The sequence below is a fragment of the Hevea brasiliensis genome, chromosome 13, assembly GCF_030052815.1.
Source record: "Hevea brasiliensis isolate MT/VB/25A 57/8 chromosome 13, ASM3005281v1, whole genome shotgun sequence".
NCBI lineage: Eukaryota > Viridiplantae > Streptophyta > Magnoliopsida > Malpighiales > Euphorbiaceae > Hevea > Hevea brasiliensis.
Genome location: NC_079505.1, coordinates 6,091,060 through 6,114,075, shown reverse-complemented (window position 1 = coordinate 6,114,075; position 23,016 = coordinate 6,091,060). Strand labels below are relative to the sequence as shown.

Here is a 23,016-nt window from a genome sequence, read left to right as displayed (position 1 = left end):
AAGGGCAAAATGGATGCAAAACTACCCTAAAATGCCTATATGAAATGAGTGCAACAAATTCCTCCAAACTCAAACCTTTACTTGTCCTCAAGCAAATTAAAAATAATTAATGCAATTGGGGTACCTTCCCTTAAATTCATGAAAACTACTTATCCAAGCTCTCAAGCTTACCTTTAGCCACCAACAAACCATTTACCCACTTTCAAGGTACAAAGAATTCGATTCTTATCAAAGTTTTCACCACTTAACCTTGGGTCAATTATCCATATCATCAAGCCCAAACCAATCAATCACAAAGAATAATCATGCCTAAATAGACTCTAGAGTGATCCATAAACTAAAGTATCTTAAATAATAATGGAAGTAAATGAATGGATGAATGATATCCCAATCCCATAGGCAATTCTCCTATTCCAATCTCCACTAATGTAGCAAAATACCATCAAAAGATCAAAAGGACTTTCAAGGGTTATAATAGGGCTAAGGGGGTGATAATGTGGCTAATAAGGAAAAGATAAAAGTAACAAAACATGAGAATAATCAAATTGTTAAAAGATCAAGACACAAAATTTTTTTTCTCCCTTTTTTTTTTCTTTTTTTTAAGAATTAAATGAGAGAAGGAACTTTATAACTATTCACCAATGCTAGCATATAATTTTGAAATTTTTGGAGAGACTACATAAATACCATTGACTTTGAATTACAATTGCCCTTTTAATTCACCCCTTGTGTACTTTGGTGGTGAATTACTTTACATACCATGATTGAATTTGCTAGCATTTTTACTTTAGTCACTTCTCTCAACTAATTATTATATTTTTTTTTCTTTTTCTTTTTTTTTATTTTTTTTATTTTTTTTCTTTTTTTTAATTTTATTATTATTATTTTTTAAGTGTATCTATCACTCAAAGAATTATTCTCATGAAGGGTAGGTAAGTGTTTGGGTTTATGGCTAGGCAGTAATGTGGGTTCCAAAGAAATAAAAGGGATAAATGTAGGCTTAAATTGATTCTAAAGGGAAATTTTAAAGTGAGGTTGGCTAAGGCTAAAATGTGGGTTTAAAATCCAAAGAATGCCTAGATCATTTTCTTTCTCAAGTGCATGCTATGATTTTGCCTTGAAAGGTTTAGAAGGATTATTCTAGGATTGGTGAGACATCAATTAGCTACTTCTTACCCTAGAGTTTTCTCTAGGCACTCAAACTCAGTGCAATTGATTGGGTGGCCCTTGGCTAAGAAGATATAAATTAAGGCAAGAATCTAATAACCTTGCACCTATCTAGAACTTTCAATCCATCAAACCCTTCTAAAAGTAAGCTCAATTACTCTTCAAAGCAACTCTCAATCCTTTAAGGACAAGGTAAAAATTTATTTTTATGATATGCATGATCCTAAAATGAATGCGTAAATCAAATTAAAACTAGGTGTAATCTATATGAAAACTATATGCAAGTGTGTGTATATGAGTATAGACATATGTGTGGTATAAGTATAAGTATATGGGCTTACTATGTATGAATGAATGAAATGCAATAAATGAGTGAAAATGATAAAAAAAAAAAAACTTTAAAAATTTTGCAAAAATTTTGCCCTCACCCCAAAACTCAAATGAGACATTGTCCTCAATGGCTAAAATGAATGCAAAGATGGGCAAAATTGTGTGAACTAATCAATTAATGAAATATATATACAATTGGGGATTAAATCAATATAAGCTCAAGAATTCCAAAATTAAGCTCAAAATGATATTAACAATGAAGCTTTATAGAGAAAAATGTGAAAAAGCATCCCAAATATATGAATTTACACTGCTTAAGATGTTGCTTAACCTGTTGCTTAGGGTTAAGCAAGATTTGCAGAGGATACAGCTTAGAATAAGTAATACCTTTAGCAAATTTCGACGAATCTATTTAAAAACAGAGATTTTGCTCACTAAAAACATTATAAATGCTACCAAAGGACTGTCCTGATCTCCAGCATATACCCAATGCATACTTACACTAGAAAACTAAAAACTCAACCCAAAAACTTCCAAAAACTAGTAAAACATATCTTGAAAATGCAAATTTAAGAGTTAAGCAGCTCAAATTCAAGCACATTCTGCAAGAAAATTATGTAGACATGAAATCCAGAACAAATTAAAACTGAAATTCAACAGCTATATCTACAATATCAATAGCTGAAATTCACATCAAGCACCAAAATCTGCATTAACAACTATATCAGCAATAAGAAATATCAGCAACAAGAACAGCAACACCTAAAGCAATATAAACAATAGCATGAAAATTTACTTTCAAACAAAAACACCATATATACCAAAAAGTCAAAATTGCAACAAACATAATTTGGCACTCTAATAAAGCTCAAACTAGTCCAAAATATCAAAATTAATCCTCATTCAAGTTGCATTCAACCAAATACAAAAAGGCATATATTTGAACATGTATCATCACTCAATTTTCCAATATCAGCAATGTGACACAAATTCAAGAAAGTTACTGTTCACAGAGAAACAAAAGTGCAGAATTTCTTCCCTTAAATAGCTACATTGCATTTCTTGTCTTTTGCAACAAATTTCAATTTGCCCAATCTTCATAAATAACCTACAAAAGATAAACAAATGTCACTTTTGAGTTGAATGGGGTAAAACTCAAAAACTCAAAAAGAAAACAATCAAACTACTAAAAGTAAACTTGGGTTGCCTCCCAAGAAGCACTTGTTTAAGGTCATTAGCTTGACCCCTTCAGATATGCTAATCAAAAAGCGGCTTCCTTCCATAATAATTATCATATAATATGACATATGGGTCTTGATGTAAAGTGCCCTCAAGATTGGCTAGATTTGAAGCAAATTTGCATGCAGCATGAACAACACTTGGAGTTGAATCACATGCTTGGGTTGAAGAAAGCTTTAGCTCATGAAGGATATAAAATGATGAAGGAGGTATCCATGAGAGAAAAGGGTATTCTGGTGGTGTATGTGAAAGATCCATCAATGAGCTCAAGTTGATGGTTTTATCAATTTCCTCAACCACCAACTTCATTTCTGACTCATTTCCATATAAGCCCTCTTCTAATGACCCTCCAAGGATAAAAGAGTTGTTTTCTTCAACTTTAAGTTCTATTTCTTCTTCAAGTAACTCATTTTCTTGTGGAAACTCTATTGGTAACTCATCTTCAAGGGATTTTTCTTTTTCTGATTGAGGCTCTACTTCTTCTGCAGATTCAAATTCCCATGAAGCATTGTCATAGCTTAACCCTTTGTCCCCACCTTGATTATTTAGTTCCTCCTTATAAAGTCCATTCATCATCTTGATTAATAGCTCATTTTTCTTCATTGATGTCTCAAGATCATCCAATTTAGCTACCATATCTTTAAGTTTCATTCCTTGGTCTTCTTGAATCTTCAATAATTGGTTAAAGAGATTTTCAAATTTATCTTTTGCCTCTTCATGTCCTACTCCCTTCTCTTCTTCAAACTCAAATGGTTGGTGTGAAATATTGGGTTGGTTATCGTATGGGGGATATTGGTGACTCCAGCCCTGTAGTGAAGGGTCTCAATGCCAATGGTAATCAAAATCCGCCATGTCATTCAACAAATGAATGACATCCTCATGACCTCTTTGAAGAACATGATCACCAGTTGCCCAAGCTCCATAATCTACCCAATTTCTTGTCGCTTCATCCAAACCATCGTAGAAACAAAGAATTAGAGACTGATTTGAAAGATTGTGGTTGGAAAATCTCTCTACCATATCATTAAATCTTCCCCAAGCAGCATAAAAGGGCTCCAAATGCAGTTGAACAAAATTTGTGAAGACTTGTACATGAAACATTTCGAAATACCTCACAAGATAAGCAAATGGAAACAAAATCAGAAATATAAAAGAAAATTTTCAAAAAGAAAAACACAAAGTAAAGTAATAATAAAAGAAAATGTCTAAATTAACCAAACAACCAAATCATCTAATGTCAAACAATAATTTCCCGGCAACGGCATCAAAAACTTGATGTGTGTGTCCGCAAGTATATGGGTCGTATCAAGTAATAGAGTGATAAGTAAAGTATCATTCCCACGAGGAATTGTATTTAAGTACTAGATTATGGTTGTTTTGATTATTTAAACTAATGGTAATTTGCAGGAGAACTAAATTAAATAAATGTAGATATTTAAATAGAAAATAAAGAAAATAGGCAATGGGTAATGTAAATAAAGTCTTAATCTAAGCAAAAATTAAGTAAATTAATAATGGACAAGCAAAAATAAAGACTAATTAATAGTAAAAATAATTTCAGAGTTTGGGTTTATGAATTAAATCTATTGAGATTTGTCTTGGGTCATCCAAATTTTTAAAAGAAATTAGAGTTTGAAGGTGATTGATTCTAAAATCTTTTGATATCTTTTTCAAGTAAACCAAAGAGTATTTTAAGAAAATCAAACCTACTTTCGTACGATATTTGATTAACTTAAAACCCGTTAAGTTTTGTAACTATCAATGAATCCTCTTAAAACCCTAATTTATTTCTAAATCTAGGTGATTTTAAGTTCTAATCATTGATTATCTATAAATGATTTTCACATTTTGGTCCTTCAATCAAAGATTAAAAACTAGACCCAATGGGATCCAACATTAGGTAAGTCATAAAGCACACAAAGAAAAGAATCAAAACTCATATTTATATAAATCTAGATAAAACCCAATCCAAATCCACAAATAAATTCAAAACATTATAACCCAACTTTGAAATCTTAGAAAAACTATTCTATCATGATAAAATTTACAAGAGAAAATGATAAAACTAACAAAAAAAACATAAAAATAGACTAAGAATAGAAAAACCCAGGGGAAGGAGAGCCCAAAACTCTAAAAAACTGCAGGTGGACATCACTTGGCAGTAGCTTTCCAGCAGAAAATGGCTTCTTATTCTTTTCTTGCTTTTCTTTTCGTTGTTCTCCCTTTTTCCTCACTTCTTTTTGTTGTAAAAACTAGAAAATGATGCTTTTATATGGTCCCAAAAGTTGCCCTAAAAATGGATAAGAGCCAAGGAGTGGATAGGAAATGAGGTATAAAAATATCCAGGTCAGCAAAGCTGTTCACGTTCTGGGCAGTCTGCTTAGGGTACTGCTTACCCTAAACAACATCTTCAGCAATTTTTGGCCTTTGTATGCACTGTCTGCTTAAGGTTAAGCAGACCCTCAGTAAATCTCGGCAGATTTGGGATAAAATGGATTTTTCTACTCATGTTTGACTTCCAGCTTGACCTGAGTTGCACCTTAAGCACTGCCGCTTGCCCTAAGCAGGATCTCAAGCAGGACCCTAAGCAAATCTCGGCAAGTTTGTGGATGAAAACTTGAATGTATTAGATTTAAGCTATGCTTGACTTGCGACTTGCCCTAGGCTTGACTTGTGACTTGCCCTAGGCTTAAGGTTAAGCAATATGACATACCCTGAGCAACATTATAAGCAAAATCTCAAGCAAATTTTGGCTAACTTAATCTTCCAATGCTTGATTTTTTTCAACTTTTCTCCATGCTTAAGGGACTCCAAATTTCTTCAAATCACTTCCTAATGTACTCATTGACCCTCAATTTGCCATAAAAACCTATTAAAAACAATAAAATTATAAAAATAAAATATAAAGTAACTAAAGTTAACAAATAAGCTAAAATAAAGCTAAAAACATAAAATATACTAAAATATAAGAGCAAAATGGATACAAAACTATCCTAAAATGCCTATATGAAATGAGTGCAACAGTGGTGTTGAATTATCGTCATCAAAGGGCAAAGGTGTTCAACACAAGGAGTGTTCTTTTGATTCTGAATCTGGCTATGGTTATGGTCATGGTGGAAATATAATGCATGGAGGCTCATCATCTACATCTACTAGTGATTATGGATATGAATATGGACAAGTACACTCAAGTCCATATCCATATAATTATCCCCCTCCTATGTATTCAGAGCAATCATACCCTCCACAACCCACTAATCCAGTTGATTCCTTATTTACCTTCAACCATCACAGTTTTATCAATTCAGTCAATATCAACAAGGTGAGGATCAAAGCTTTCAAAGTTAAAACCAAAGTCAAGACTATCAAGAACACTCTAGACATTCATTTTGATGGTAATAAAGTTAATTATTTACAATTTACATAATTATTTTAACTCTAAATTAGTTAATGTTAATGATGTCCAAAAATAATAAATGATAATATCTTTATTTAATGTATAAATATTTAGTATATAATTATATATCTTAATTTATTTATTTCTATCAATATTTACTCATTTTATAAAATTTGTAAATTTTTAAAAAAATTTTATATAATGCGAGACAGGCCTATTTTAGTTATCTGCAACCATGACTGCAATTTAAAACCATGCTGACAATGCCTGACGATGTATTTGGCCCAGGAAAAATCCTTCGAAAAGAGCATCACATCCGAAATTGAGGGGCTTGTGTGTATTTTTCCTCCAATTTCTTAATTCAACGGCTTAACACTTGTGGTCAATGGTCATCAGCCATTTACTCTTCTGCAAGTTTGCTAACAGTGATCACCTTTCTCTTCTTTCGTGTATTGCACAACTCCACTCTTACTTTCCCATTTCTACTTTCCTTTTCAAATCAAATCTCCATTTCCTCCGCAAATGCCACTCCTCTCTGAAACCTACGCGTGCGTTCCCACCACCGAGCGCGGCCGAGGAATCCTAATCTCCGGCGGTCCGAAATCCAATTCCATCCTCTTCACCAACAATCGATCAGTCCTCATCCTCAACCTAGATAACCCTCTCGATGTCTCCGTCTACGGCGACCATGGTTATCAGGCTACCGTCGCTCGTTACTCCCCCAACGGCGAGTGGATCGCCTCTGCTGATGTCTCCGGTACCGTCAGGATCTGGGGGGCTTACAATGATCACGTCTTGAAGAAGGAATTTAAAGTTTTGTCTGGCCGGATCGATGATCTTCAGTGGTCTCCTGATGGGTTGAGGATCGTCGCGTGTGGAGATGGCAAGGGCAAATCGCTAGTGCGTGCTTTTATGTAAGTGGAAGTTGAGATTCTGTAGCTAATGGTTTTAACCATTGCATTGTTGCTTCTTTATTTTCTTCATTTTCATCTTCTTGAATAGGTGGGATTCAGGCACTAATGTAGGGGAATTTGATGGCCATTCGAGGCGAGTTCTTAGCTGTGCATTTAAGCCAACAAGACCATTTCGGATAGTGACTTGTGGGGAGGATTTTTTGGTGAATTTCTATGAAGGGCCTCCATTTAGATTCAAGCTATCTCGCAGGTTTGTCATTAACACTTGTTTCCCTTGGAAGTTTAGTTTGATATGTACTTTGAAGCATGAAAATAGAAATCAGTGGTTTTGGGATCACATTATCTGACCACTGTGATGCTGTTATTCAAATTCACACCTTCTATTGTGTATCTACTATCCAGTGTTTATCATGCTACTTGATCTTCAATCAAGATTGAGCGACCTGTCTAGAATCCAGGTAGCTCAGAGTCAAAATCGAAGCTAAAGTGCCCTGCATTCTACAGTTTGGTTGTTTACCTCCTTTTATACAAATGTATCTGGACTCATGCTAATGTATTTACGATTAGGTTTATTGTAGAATGAGGACAAGTTTTATCAACCAGGTTTACCCCACCTTCTATCCATTTTCTTCACACCAAAATTCTTGCTAATATTACTTCTCTGAACACTCATAATATTTCAAGAGGGAAAAACGAAAAGACTGGTTTTTTTTTTTTATATATATATATTTTATACAATCCTCCCTTATGAAGCTACTCTTGGTTTCTGATTGTTGCCAATTGTAAAGCACATATACACATCTTTCGTCAGTCATCATATAAACGGATTACAAAAACTCCTTATTAGACTGAACATAATATCAAAGAAGAATTCTACAGTTATTTGATCCAGCCAATATGATTTCAAATTCTGAACATTTTTAAAATTGTAGATGGTAAGTCATACCATTCGGTTAATAAATTATTAGTGTTCAAAGAAGTAATATTATAACAATGAAAAATGTGTAAGGACAATTTTCTGCAAACTAATTTTCTACAAACTAAGTAGTTAGAAAAATCAAGAATAGTAGGAATTTGTTTTTTAATGTTATTAAAATTAAAAACTGACGGAGAAGCATTGGGCAATGAAAGAATAGAGAGGGAAGACAAGCTGAAGAAGAAGCAAGAAGAGTAGAGGAGGAAGAAAAGGGAGTTTCGGTAGTGGGAGGAGGAGGTGATGGACTAGACTTATTTTCCTTATGATTTTAGGGCTATGATGCCATGTGAAAGGGTTTAAATTAAATGCTTATCCTTTGGAGAGTTTGCACTCTCATATAGATTGACAAAGGTAGATCCACTTTAATAAAAGAGGGGTTAATTGACCCCTCTTTTTTTCTTAAATTGCCCTTATACATTTATATATTTATTTAAATTGATCCCTCATAAATTTAAGTATTGAACCCTCTTTTTTAAATGAAGTACGTATTTTTACTAATAGGAAATTAATTGACCCCTATATATTGAGCAAATTATTGTGTGTTTGTGATGTATGTACACCTTTACCCACAAAAGTGTGAATCTTATCTTCCTAAATTTAAGATTTAACTGCTTTATATGAGTATTAAGTGCAATTGACTGAATATTATATAATTTGCTTATATATTGACCCCGAAAAAATTTTTTCTAGATCCACCATTTATAAGCGATTGTACAAGAATACAAGTATTGGATTCCTATATAATTACAGTTAGCATACAAAATTAGCTATGCTATTAATGCAATGGTCACCTAAAATCCTAAACCTTTTGTGTTACTTGTTGATGCGGTAGTTCATTCAAAAAAAGACAAATCAACGTAAAAGGGGATAGTACTGATTCACTGTAATGAAGTTTGTGTATGTGTTTGTGAATGTTAACAATCTTCCAAATGTAAAAGTGTGTGTGTGTGTGTGTGTGTTTATTGGCATTTATTTGTATAGTGCTCTCTGACCAATATAATTATTATTTACTAGTATAGAATGGCTGTGCGTCTTCTTATGATAATATATGTTTGCACACAATTCATGTGCTTGCTACATTAGTAATCAATCATGTCTTCTTATAGCATGCTAATACCATACATGGAAATTGGGTTTGGTCAAATTTGAGTTCCATTTAATTTGTGTTCTCAGGTTTTCATGGGTTAAGTCTTTTAACTCTGTAGTTGAGGTTATGATCAACCCAAAAGTTTGACCTTAGAAAAATTATTATACTGATATTAATAGCATGTAACACAAGCACCTAAAGACACATGCGTCACCACAAACAAAAAAGAAAAGAAAAGAAAATTATAAAGAAATAAAAATTATCTTTTTCATCAAAAAGGAAGGGAAATTGCAAGCTTTGTTATTAGATTGAAAAATGCATAGTGGGAAAATAAAAAACTTTAACCCAATGGCTAGTTCATGTATCATTGTATCTACCAGTAAGAATATTTAAACTTCAATATTAAATTGTTTGAAACCTACACCTGGATGTAGATGTCTAAACCAACTCAAACAGAATAGGATAAATAATTGGACGGTGGAAATTTGCTATGTCGACTATTAATCATCAAGATTTTAAAGCATTGAAATAAGTAGGATATAGGCTGATCTCAGAAGTCGGAACTGACTTTGCCTAGATGTTTCGATCTTATTTTCCTGAACCATAACTATGAACATAATTCTTTTATTCTTTCATTTTTGGAGAGTTTTTTTTCTTTTTGTTTGGGTGGGGTGAGGCTTTGGAGAGGAGAGAGTTTACCTTAAGAGTTGAATAAAGAAACATGAACCTTTTCTTTTCAAATATACATTTTGAAGAACGTACTGAACTCACAAGATTGGGTGTTGAAAGAGAACAAGCCACTGCCTTTTTCTTGTCATTCTGCATTCACTAACTGGTTTGGTTCACTGATCTGCAGGGATCATTCAAATTTTGTCAATTGCATAAGATTTTCTCCAGATGGCAGTAAATTTATTAGTGTAAGCTCCGATAAGAAGGGCATATTGTTTGATGGGAAGACTGGAGAGAAGATTGGAGAGTTGTCTTCTGAAGATAGTCACAAGGGAAGCATTTATGCTGTTAGCTGGAGTCCTGATGGTAAACAGGTAGGCTTATTTGTTCGCTACAAGTAAAGCTGTGGTAGACTGGTAGTTCATATGACATACTAAAAACACATTCCTCTGGGTGCAAAGATGTATATCATTGAAGATGTTGACACTAGTTTATCTGATGATATTTTTTCTTTATTTCAAAGGAACTGCCTCTCTCTTCCCCCGCAAACCCATCCACCCAAAAACACACCCTTTTGAATCTTTCCCTTCTCCTTCATTGTCCACGTTTTTCAATGGAGCCTGCAGCTCAGTTACCAGTATATCAGATGTTTTCAAAGAAGTATGTCATCCTATCAGTTTGAAGGCAATCTTGATTTCTTTTTGAATAATACTTTACAAGATGAGGTATCTAAAATCTGTGCATGTGTGTGTGTGTTTCTGAATGTCTTCTTATTCTCCTCGTCTTCTCTCTCATGCTTTGCTGAACTATTTGCATTCCCTCTGCTTGTATCATTTTATTTACCTTTCTACTCGGAGCATGCATACTGTGCTCAATAATACTGACAATAGGATTAAATTATTTCGTAGGTTCTGACTGTTTCTGCTGACAAGTCAGCCAAAGTGTGGGAGATCTGTGATGATGGTAATGGAAAATTGAAGAAAACATTGACATGTTCCGGCTCTGGTGGAGTGGATGACATGCTAGTTGGTTGCCTTTGGCAGAATGATTATCTTGTCACCGTGTCTCTTGGTGGCACAATTAGCATCTTTTCTGCAAGCGATCTTGACAAAAGTCCACGACAAATATCTGGACATATGAAGAATGTTACATCGTTAGCTGTGCTTAAAAATGTCCCAAAAACTATATTATCCAGCAGTTATGATGGTTTGATAGTTAAATGGATTCAAGGCATTGGATACAACTGTAAATTACAGAGGAAAGAGAGTTCTCAAATCAAATGTTTAGCTGCTGTTGAAGAAGAAATTGTTACATCTGGATTTGATAATAAGGTAACTGACACGCATATATGCATCAATTCTACTTTGAATAACTAGATTTACGTTTTGTTCAATTTTTAATCAATTATAAAGTTAAGAAGGTGAATGAGAACATGCTTGTTACATGCAATTTTTTGCCTTATTTAATGATGTAAGCAGAATATATCTCAAATATGGCTTCTTTTTTGTTATTTGATCCTTAGTTTATGAACAAATAATTTGCATCTAAAGCTATAATTGAATTCCAAGGAAAAGTATTTTCCCTGGCAAACATTTTTGAATTCCTTGAGTTCTTCGAGTCCTATACAGGATAAAAATGGCAAAAGAAGTTGCCTATATCACACAGTTAAAAGACTTGATTAATAATTGGGCTTTTATCTAGAAAGTTGTGTGGAGAAAGATTTAAAGCATCTTTAAATAGTATTTGTTAGATTTTGCTTCCAACATATGTCACTACTTATTGTTAAAATTATAAGATTTCCTAAGTAATTCACACGTATATATTGGCTTATAAAATTGACGTTCAAAGAAAGATCTTCTGCCAAATGTGATGATGAAATTAGCTGTTCCTTGATGATTTGTGAAAACTTTTGTTAGTCCTAAAATTTTGTAAGACCGATCTTAGGTGTAGTTATAAGGTTTTTATTACTATTTCCATGATTTGTTTAGCAACTAACTAGATAATTATAGTAATTAGGTTTAATAATTTAACATTTCTTCCTGAGTTACCATCTTAAAAAAAAAAAAAAAGAAAAGAAAAGGAATCTATGGTGGTTTCTAGTCGTAATGCTTTCCTTTCTTCATTCCCTATGTTGCCTAGATTTGGAGAGTGCATTTTCAAGGGGATCAATGTGGAGATGCCAATTCCATTGACATTGGCTGTCAGCCAAAAGACTTGAGTCTTGCCCTTCTCTGTCCCGAACTTGCTTTGATCACAATTGATTCAGGTGTTGTCATACTCCGTGGTACAAAAGTAATGTCAACCATCAATCTTGGTTATGCAGTGACAGCATCTGCAATCTCACCTGATGGAAGTGAAGCAATCATAGGCGGGCAGGATGGCAAATTGCATGTATATTCTATTACAGGTGATACTCTTAAGGAAGAAGCAGTCCTTGAGAAACATCGAGGGGCTATCAGTGTTATACGTTACTCTCCAGATGTTTCAATGTTTGCATCTGGTGATGCAAATAGAGAAGCTATTGTTTGGGATCGTGTCTCCAGAGAGGTACCTTGTTCTCTTAATTTATTTGATGATTTTGTTGCACTAAAGCTGTCTATTTCTGGAATTTAATTAGTTTAGCTGAAGTCATAAAAGTGCAAATCTGTGTCAGTTTGAATAAATTAATATTTGTTTCAAGAATGACATATGACTGGTTGTCACCAACTCGACTCACAATTTTGCTGATTTAGTATATGATGTGAAGGCCTTAAAAATTTTACTGTTTTGCCTTAAGTTCCACCAATTAATTTTCTCTTTAAGGCAGATTTTATCACTGGACATCTCCTCTCTCTCTCTCTGAAAATTAGGGAAAATGATGTGTATTAGCAGGTAAAATGAAGTATTTGAACCTGACCTGCGTGTGGTCGAGGCCAGACTAAAATTAGCTGATCCACAAATCAAACTGCAACCTAGCCCACTTAATCTGGTCTTAAAAGAATTAATAAATTTGACCTGATCTTGGAAAAGTTGAAACTAGTGCAATTTGCCCGTTTGATGCTTGAACCCTGTTTTAGAAGAGTTCCACAATAGCCTCCTTGTCTAACTCGAGAATTTTGATGTAAACTATTAGTCTTGAAGTCCCTACTTTTTGACAAGCGCAAAGTATAGTTAAGTCGTTAATATCATTTCATCTTTTTATCATCATTCTCCTTTTTGTGGTTGATATTTTGTTTAGTACAAATTCACGGCCAGATACTCCCCGGTGAACAATATAGTAACTATCAGACACTAGTGTATTCACAGTGCATGAGTTAGTGCTATGGTTCTTGCGCTTAAACATCAAGTTTGGTATTGCCTAATTATAGTCTTGGCATGCACTTTGTGCTTATTTTGTAAGGGGATGGATGATTTTACTATGCAAGGTTTTTATTCTGTTTTATAAGGCAGAGCCTGATTGGTATATTACATGGAACCAAGGGTTGGTTCTTGATTGAAATACACCTATGAAAGTATAATTTGTCAGAACCTTGGTCTGGTTGTCAATTCATTTTCAAGATAACATAGTAATTTCTAATAAGTGGCAACAACAGTAGATGTTTTCTTCTTTTTTTTAACTTTTTTTTAAATATTCTATTTTGTTAACTCAACCTGTATAATCTTATTGGTTATATTTGGCACAATTTCTTACAGGTGAAGCTGAAGAACATGTTATACCATACTGCCCGCATAAACTGCCTTGCTTGGTCTCCTGATAGCAGCATGGTTGCTACAGGTTCACTTGACACTTGTGTCATTATATATGAAGTGGACAAGCCTGCATCTAGTCGGATGACCATAAAGGGAGCTCACTTGGGTGGGGTTTATGGATTAGCTTTCATTGATGAGCTGAGTTTAGTAAGCTCTGGTGAGGATGCCTGTATTCGAGTTTGGAGATTAAGCCCACAGTGATTCTGATTGATGAAGGTCATCACGAAGATACTAGGTTAAAAAACAATAAAGTTTGGTGAGTGTGCTGAATTATTTTGGACTTCTGTTTGTTGTCGACTTGGGTTGTATTGTGGTTGGAGATAGTTTGAAGAATAGGCATAGTCACGAAGATTAGACTGCCCTTTGTTGTTGTCATACTATGTTGGAAGTGACCATCTTCAAACACCAGTTTGATTGAGAGTGTATGATTTATTCTCTTTTAGTAGCTCGGATTTGGTGTTCTTTTCACATGGCAGGTGATTGAAGTAGGGAAATGTCTGTAATATTGTATTTTATGCGCATGTCTTCATCCAATGGAAGTTGGCAGAAATTCCATGCCGATTTTACAACGGATATCCAGGGATTTAAGCCGTAGAAAATAGTATGCTGCAATGAAACAACCATGAACAGATTACAGTGGTTGAAGTGGTGAAGTGAGCTTTCCTTTCGGTTGTGATAGGATTATTGACGCTAGCATATTGCTCCAATTTTATTTTTTTTTTGCTTTCTGGTGATGGTGCTAGTGAATGTTGTGATATTAGGTATTGTTCGTAATAGTTATGGTAAGCGTGTGATGAGATGTATTTTAGTTGTTGTGTAGCTGGTGTGGTATGTATTATACTCTTGTTTTATCATCCTCTTAATTTTCTGTCATTGAATTGTCTGCCAATTCAAGCTGTTCTAAACCTTTTTGGTCTGGAGATCTGGGAAATGTATGAAAAAAAAAATTGTGCAGATTATTGAGAGTTATGATTATTGAACCGATAAAATTTAGTTATTAATAATAGAATGATCCGTTATCAATTCGGTATGATTAGGAATCTCTGAAATCTATGGTTTCAACTATTTCTCTCTAATTTAATAATGGAATTAAATCCAAAAATAGTAAGAAACATTAACTATATTTTTTCAAGAAATATTAATTATTTTTTTATTTTTTTTATTAAATATAATAAATATTTATAATCATATTAAATAAAATTATGCAATGATTTCCTTAATTGAATTGTACTTCTAAATCTAAATATGACAGATCAAGTAATTTATTAAACGAATGATATGTTGTTAATTGATTTGTACTTCCAATTCACGTCCTAGATCGTTTTCTGGCCCTCTCCCAATGAGGCTCTCACGAAGAACACAAGCACAAAAAAAAAAAATTTCTTTCCAAAAAAAAAAAAAGGGCCCTTTGAGACATTTGAGATAGACCTACAGGCAACACTCATATTACATTACACGTTAAAACTCACTTATAAACCAATTTACCATCTAATATGAAATAATCCAGAAGATCTAATACGTGATCCAAAATGAAACAGAGGCCTCAAAGCCAATATAGAATATCCACCTTAACGAAACAAAACCAAAGACCCAACACTTTCAACATAATCTTAAATAGGTTTCCAACAAAAGTATTTGTTTAGCAATCAAAAAAGGAATCCGCACTACTCAAATCAAAGCTTCTTAATAACGTCCAATCCCCCAGACTCTGATAACACCATCTGTATAACCACTGAACAAAGTGCTTCCATCTGCACTCCAATTCAAGCTTGTGCAGTATATGTTCTGCAAGAGCAAATAAATAAATTATATGATAATTGCCCCATAATTATTATTCAAGATATAATGATGGTATAATTCCTCAAAGCTTGAAATAACTCTATGTTCATTGTGGTACCCCAATGAATTCATTCCACCATCTTCATAAAACTATCAAAAGAAAAAAATTTTCCAGAGAATATCCTACAGCAGCAAGTAACACACGTCATGGCTGTCGACCAACTGGAATTGACCGCACAAGACAAATGACTATATCCTTCAACCACTGGAATTCATATAATACAACTTCAATCACGCTTATAAGGACTCGCAGATGGACATTGTTGAGAAAATAGCAAAGTTTAGAAACACTTGAATATGAGAGGGATATGTGCAAATTAGTCCAAGAAATTCATAAAAAAAGGCATAGAAGGATGAACATCCAACACAAAATCAACAATACTAGCCACAAGGGACAACATGCACATTTATATTGAATAGTGGATTCACAAAATGCTAAGGAAGTTGCCTTTCACCTCCCAATGTTATAGACTGCTGCCAGCACAAGGAAAAAACAAATACGAACAACATAATATTGATGAGATACATTTGAAACTACAGAAACCAAAAGACTCAAAGCTAAGCTTAGCTAATAAATGCTGAAGTTTCAAGTCAACAATAAACGACAAATACTTAACAAATATAACAGCAGATCTTATTTAAGCAGAATGTATTATCAATCATGCAAAAATCAGCAAACCATAATATCAAACATATAAAACATACGAAATAATAATCAACAAAATACATAAACCATCAGCCAAAACACAGCAATAAAAGACCATTTTACAATACACTAACGAAAAATTAAGCACAAACGCCAATTGAGTTAAAACAAATGCACCCAGAACGAAAAAAGCAAAGGGGGAAATACCTTCTTTTTGGCGCTGGTAGCAGTAGCGGTGCCTTCAGATTTCTCAGCCTCAGCCTTGAGATCGACCTTCAAATCCTCTACAATGCTCTTGCTTTCCAAATCCCAGATCTTGATACTATGTTCCGTTGCTGCACAAAGCCAATACCTGTTGGGACTGAAACACAAAGCATTAATTACTGCACCTGCATCCAAGCTATAAAGCCTCTTGCCCTCTGCCAAATCCCACAGCAAAATCACTCCATCTTTCCCTCCGCTCGCACACAAGGACCCATCAGGTGACACAGCCACAGTGTTCACATAACCACCATGACCAGCCAAAGTGCACCTCAGCTTACAGTTGGTCAAATTCCACACCTTCACAGTACGGTCCCAGGAAGCAGAAACAATGGTGGGCTGAAGCGTATTGGGGCTGAAGCGGACGCAACTCACCCAATCAGTATGAGCATCACCATCCTGGATTGTATACTTACACTCTCCAAGAGTATTCCAAAGCTTAATCGTACGGTCACGAGAAGCCGACACAATCTGACGGTTATCAATAGAGAAAGCAACAGAAAGCACGTCCTTAGTATGCCCAACAAATCGGCGAGCAGAGACGCCGGTGGCAAGATCCCAAAGGCGGAGTTCACCGTCCCAAGAGCCGGAAAGAGCAAACTGACCATCGGAAGAGAGAACGACGTCCTCGACGAAGTGGGAATGGCCGGTAAGGCGACGGCGGGGGACACCGTAGGTCTTCTCCTCCTTGGTGAGGTGCCAGAGTATGATGGATTTGTCGCGGGACGAGGAGACAATCATGTCCGAGTTGTCAATAGGGATGGCGATGGCGGTTACCTGATCAGTATGGGCCCTCATGGTGCCGCGAAGTACCAAACCCTCAACAGCCATTGTTGCTCCGGTTAGGGTTAGAGCGAACGAGTTGGAGAGAAGTAAAGACGCTGAGAAAGGGCTTGTAGAGAGCAAAACGCCGCAAATGAAGAGTATAAATCGTGTGGAGAATGCAAATTAGGGTTTTGCTTTATTTATTTATTTACTTATTATTATTATTATTATTATTATTATTTAAAAAAAAAAAAGGTATTAGAGGGTTTGAAAATTTGGGTATTGTGGACAATTCCATAAACAAAAGATTTTTAAATGATAATTATAATGATTCATATTAAATAAAAAATATATTTAAATATCGAATATCATTAAAATAAAAAATATATAATTTATTAATATATATAATAAATTATTTTTTAAAAACATATATAAATAAAATTGAAGATGTCACGTGAATTTCTTAATTATGGTAATAGATTTAATAAAAATTAAATTTATAATTTAAAATAAATTAAAATAAAATTTTAAGCTCAATTAAGATAAAATTATTAAATTAAATATTATATAATATTAATAAATAAATTTTTAATTTAAAAAATAAATTAAAATAAAATTTCAAAATTAATTAAAATAAAATTATTAAATTAAACAAATAAGTAAATTTATAATTAAAAAATGATAAATTAAAAATAAATTTTTAAATAAAATTCTTTTTTAATAATGCCAAATGTTAATTGGTGGTAGATATAAGTGTTAAATTTTGATTAATTGCTTTTTGTGTGTGTGTATATATATATATATATATATATATATATATATATATATATATATATATATATATATATATATAGAATTATGAAGTGCTCATATATTATTTTTGTTAAAGTATTTATATTGATTTTTTTTTTGTATAATATTTATTTGATACTCAATTAATTTGTGTTTTATATGTATTTAATACGTGTTTTATATGTATTTATATATATTTAAAAAAATCAAAATTTAAAAACTTTTAAAATATGTAATAAATATAATTTTTATTCACATTAATTATATATATATAAATTATTTTTGTTATATATTATACAATAAAATTATGAAGTTAAGCATTATCTAATACCAATAATTATATTTATAGAGAATAAACTAAAATAAAATTTAAAATATTCTGAAATTTGTAAATTTTAAATATTTTATAGTTTTTAAATAAAATTACTATTTTTAATTATGCTATGTATCAATTAATTACGAATAAAAGTGTCAAATATATATATATATATGATTGAAATAAACTAAAATTTATATTCGCTTTCATTTTATCTTGTATTTAAATTTAAATAATTATATATTTTTAAAAAAAATTATTAAGTTGAGCATTATCTAATATCAATAATTAAATTTATATTGTGACCTTTAAAAAACCTTTCCTTAATGCAAGGCAGACAGCTTCTCTACATGCAAGAGCTTTCAAAATAAGTGGATCACAGATACCTGGATACTTCTTACAAGACCAACATAGTGGCTGACCTGCATCATTCCTGATAATTGTTGCCACTGCCCCCACCATTTCTTTTTTATTCAATGCTCCATCAGAGTTTATCTTAATAGAGTTCGAAGTAGGAGGAACCCATGATTGGGGAGGTGTTATATCCGGAATCTGAACTGAATCCATAGGAGAAATAGCAGCTTTGAAACTTTTAAAGGCATCTATAGCTTTAGCAATGATCACCTGATATGAATCACATTGGCCATTAAAAATTAGGTTGTTCCTATTCTTCCATAGAAACCATAAAATAAACACAAAAGGGGAGTCATTTCCTTATGCTAGTTGAGGAGAAGAAGTGGCCTTTGTATCTCAAGCAAATAATCAACCATCTTTTCACAAAAAATAATGGAGGATCTCAGCTAAAAAGTGAATTGAGCCAAACTTCTACCGCTTTTGGGCAAGTAAAAAACTAGTGTTTGAAAGTTTCAACCTCTCCACAAAATCTGCATTCCTTAGGCATTTGAGGGAGTCTTCTATTCAACAATTCCCCAACTGGAAGCTTCTCCTTTAACCATTTCCATAAGAAAACTGAAATTTTCGGAGGAAGAGCTACTTTTCACACAGCTTTCTAAAAGGTTGTCTAATGTTGTTGGGAAATGAGACTGGACCAGCCTCATTATTTCTCTTTGAGGACCTTGGCAAGTTTCTAGCAATGTGGTAACCTGACTTAGCTGTATATATTCCTTGCCTATTATGGTGCCATATCAAGCATTCCTTACTTCTTATCATTGAAATTGGAATGGCTAAAATATTTTGTACTTCTGGCTCATGAAAATTCTCCTTGAGGGCCATAAAATTCAAAGAATAGGATTCCTGATTTATCAGCTGAGATACCCATATGATATCCGGGTTATGATTCTCCGTCACCTGTGGTAAGCTTGGGAAAGAATTGGGAATCCAAAGCTCTGATTTACACGTGACTGATTCTCCTAAATTGATCTGCCAACGAGTCCCTTTTTCTAATACTTGTCGTCCCCACATTATGCTTTGCCATCCAAGCGAAGGGTGACTACTAAGTTGAGCATTAAGGAAAGATGTATAGGGAAAATGTTTCCCTTTTAGCAACCTTGATAAGAGAGAATTTGGATTAGAAAGGATCCTCCATCCTTGTTTTGCTAACAAAGCCATGTTAAAATCCTCTAAATCTCTAAAGCCCATCTCCCCTTTGGTTTTTGGCTCACAAATCTTATGCTAAGCTATCCAATGCATCCTCTTCTCCTCTTTTTGTTGTCCCCACAAAAAATTAGCTACCAATTCGTTAATATCTTTGTACAAAGAGGAAGGCAAACGGAAACAAGCCATCGCATACACCGAGATCGCGGTTGTGACTGCTTTGATAAGAATTGCCCTCCCACCTTGAGAAAGAAGCTTTTCTTTCCATCCCATAGTCTTGTGCTAGATCTTTTCCTCAATTTGCGCAAAGGCTTGCTTCCTGGATCTTGGTATAGACACTGAAAGCCCTAAAAAAAGATCTTGACCCTCCATATTTGTGATACCCAAGATTTGTGCAATCCTCAATCGAACTTCTCTTGGAGTGTTGGGACTGAATGCCAAAGCTGATTTAGAGAAATTGATCATTTGGCCATTAACTGCTCCATATTGGTTAAGAGTTTGCTTTATGATTCTTGCTTCATCCGTGTTAGCATCAGAAAACAAAATGGAATCATTAGCAAAAAGAAGGTGTGTGATAGAAGGCCTTTGCCTTGATATGGAGATGCCTGCCATGCCAGAATTTGTGATTCTATGGGAGAGTCCTTCTACACAAATCAAAAACAAGTATGGTGATAGTGGATCACCCTGCCTCAAGCCCCTAGAAGATTTGATAAAACTTGTCTTGCAACCATTTAATTGAAGGGAGTAAGTTATAGTAGTGATACAAAGAGATTACATGACCTAGCTCAATACATGAAATGATACCCGATTATGATTACTAGCTAAAAAAAAAGCCCACAGCAAGGGCTAGTCAGGTACCCAACTTGAAGAAGACAGATCTGGCAAAATTTAAGCTTCAACCTTGTTGCACATCAACCTTTTAGAGTTAAGAGAGACGAGAAACCATTCAACGATCGCACAACAAGGGGTGCCTCTCTCATCAAAGCCATGCAAGGTGAAAAAACAGCAAATCCCCCCACACAAGGCATCAACCCAGATCTTCAAAAGACCAACCAAGAATCAATAGGACTATGGAAAACCAGAGAACCAGGAGGAGATGGTAGGGGTTTGAAGCCTTTCAATCTCTTATAGCCATGAGAGACTAGATACCTATGCAAAGATATCATAAACGTTCCCTGAGATACCATCCCATGAATAAATGCCTACATATCCGCCTTTATTGACACCAAAAACACAACCCCTTTTCATGCCTTTCTGATCTTATTTACAACCCAATCTAGGGTGGGAAGAGGAACCCACAGCTGGGTCAGGAGAAAAAATAGCTTCCCCTTCCCAAAAGGGGCATGAGAAGCTTGCAAAAGGTAATGGAGGGCTCAGCAAGTCCAAGACTTTCTAAGAGAAAAGAAAGAAAAATTCTCTCTTTAGAACTAGAGAAAGAAATTATTGGGATATTTAATAGCACTTTGTTGTTTTGCACCCCCTTGCCCATTTTCAATTCGATTTAAAAAGAGATAGAAAATGATCTAGTTTCATTTTGGACCCATGGAACTTTAGTCAGATTTTAAATTCAAACAAGATCATGACTATATGTTTAATTGGGATTTGGTTGAATCTTAATATTATTATAATATGGTAAATTATAAGTTAGTATCTGAGGTATACTAAAATCATATGTAAATCTTGGCCTTTTTTCTGAGAAATGATTTAGTCCATGAAATTTAATATACCTCAACATTAAGTTATAATTATCTGAATTATTTATTATTTTATTTTAGTAATATAAATTAATATATATATTTATATTTTATATTTTCATAATCAAATTATAAAATTATATTAATGATAAAATTTTTAATTAATTATAACTTTATTTCAAGTAATAATAAATAAATATGTTGATTAATAGAATTTTTTTAATTATTTGATGTATAGCAAATAAAATGATAAACAAAGTGGAAAAAAATTACATATGCAACGATGATGATTTTTTAAAATATCATTATTAAAATTTCTATATTTTAATTATAAAAAATATTTTTTAAAAATAATTTTTAAATTTTATAAATAATTGTTTATACGTATTAATATGATTTTTATAAAATAATTCACCGTTTTCTAATCTAATCAAAATAATTAATTTTAGTGATATATGATGAGCGAAACTTTATAATGTCTGAAATTACAATTTTAAAGTTCTTAAAAAATATAATAAAAAGAATTATTGATAATTATTATTTTTATGCTTCAGATAAGATTTTAGCGATTGAAACTTAAAAATATTTAAATCAAAGATAATATTTAATATAATAAATTAATTCTTATTATATAAAAAATAAAAAATAAGTGTTTCACATGTCAATTTTGCCAAGCTCTTTATATATATACACACTCTAATGTATTATATATGTGTTTTTTGTTTTTTTTTTAATTTTTTTATATTTTATTTTTTTATAATTAAGAATGTAGTCATTTTTAGTCATGAGTCACAGTTGAGTTAGTTTAATCAATGATTATAGTTCTAATTAGGATGTGCAATTGGTCATTTCAATTTTAAATCAAAAAATTAAACAGTTTTGAGCAATAAAATCAAATCGATTAAAATAATTTAATCAAATCAAATCGAATAAAAAATATTTCTATTCAGTTTATTAATTACTAAAGAATCAACAGAACATATCAACATAATCAAGCAGATTTCTTTATCAAAGATTAAAAAAAATCAAAATTTTGAATTTTTAATAAAAATAAAATTAGCATTTTGGATTAGCAATTAATTTGGAATTTTCCTCTTCTTTTTATCCAACATGAGTTTGATTGGATGGAACAAGATAATGAATGAAAAAAGGAAGGAGAAGAGTGCGTTGAAGTGTTATACTATTGTAACATTGAATGCCCATTATAGTTTGGAGGAAATTTTTAGAGGTAAGGTATAAGTTTTAAATTATTATATTTGTTTTGGAGGAATGTGTTTTTAAAGAGATAAATTTAAAGAGTTCTCCTTGAATTTTAAGGGTTTTTTTTTTAACAAAAATTTCTCTAAACCTTAAAATGTAATATAAAACTCCTTAAATTTTAAAATTTTATATAATAAAATTCTTTTAACCCTCACTGGTCAGTTTATAAATAACATATTGATGTAGACAATTTAGAGTGACGATAACATGGATAATTACTATTATTTTTTGAAGGTAAAGACCCTCTAATCAGCTGCTATATATCTAGTGGTTTATTATCTCGTACAATTGAGATTCTTTCATAGTTAATCTGTGATATAAATCATAGTAGAATTTGCCACTGTTATATAAAGAAGATAAAATTGCCCATATCATTGCCAC

At 32.9% G+C, this 23,016-nt stretch overlaps 2 protein-coding genes across 2 annotated transcripts; one reads left to right on the top strand and one right to left on the bottom strand.

Moving 5' to 3' along the window:
• The first annotated feature begins 6,419 nt into the window (after positions 1–6,419).
• LOC110650287 (actin-interacting protein 1-2) lies at positions 6,420–14,397 on the top strand. Its single transcript, XM_021805188.2, has 6 exons — positions 6,420–7,047; positions 7,136–7,297; positions 9,967–10,153; positions 10,688–11,110; positions 11,919–12,326; positions 13,452–14,397. Exons 1-6 carry the CDS (start codon positions 6,656–6,658, stop codon positions 13,707–13,709), a joined length of 1,830 nt encoding a protein of 609 aa, XP_021660880.2. The 5' UTR covers positions 6,420–6,655; the 3' UTR covers positions 13,710–14,397.
• Positions 14,398–14,937: 540 nt separating this feature from the next.
• On the bottom strand, positions 14,938–17,197 carry LOC110650289 (guanine nucleotide-binding protein subunit beta-like protein). Its single transcript, XM_021805190.2, has 2 exons — positions 16,201–17,197; positions 14,938–15,293 (listed from the first exon to the last, which is right to left on the bottom strand). The coding sequence occupies exons 1-2, from the start codon at positions 17,083–17,085 to the stop codon at positions 15,192–15,194; spliced, it is 987 nt and encodes a 328-aa protein (XP_021660882.2). The 5' UTR covers positions 17,086–17,197; the 3' UTR covers positions 14,938–15,191.
• Between the last annotated feature and the right edge of the window lie 5,819 nt (positions 17,198–23,016).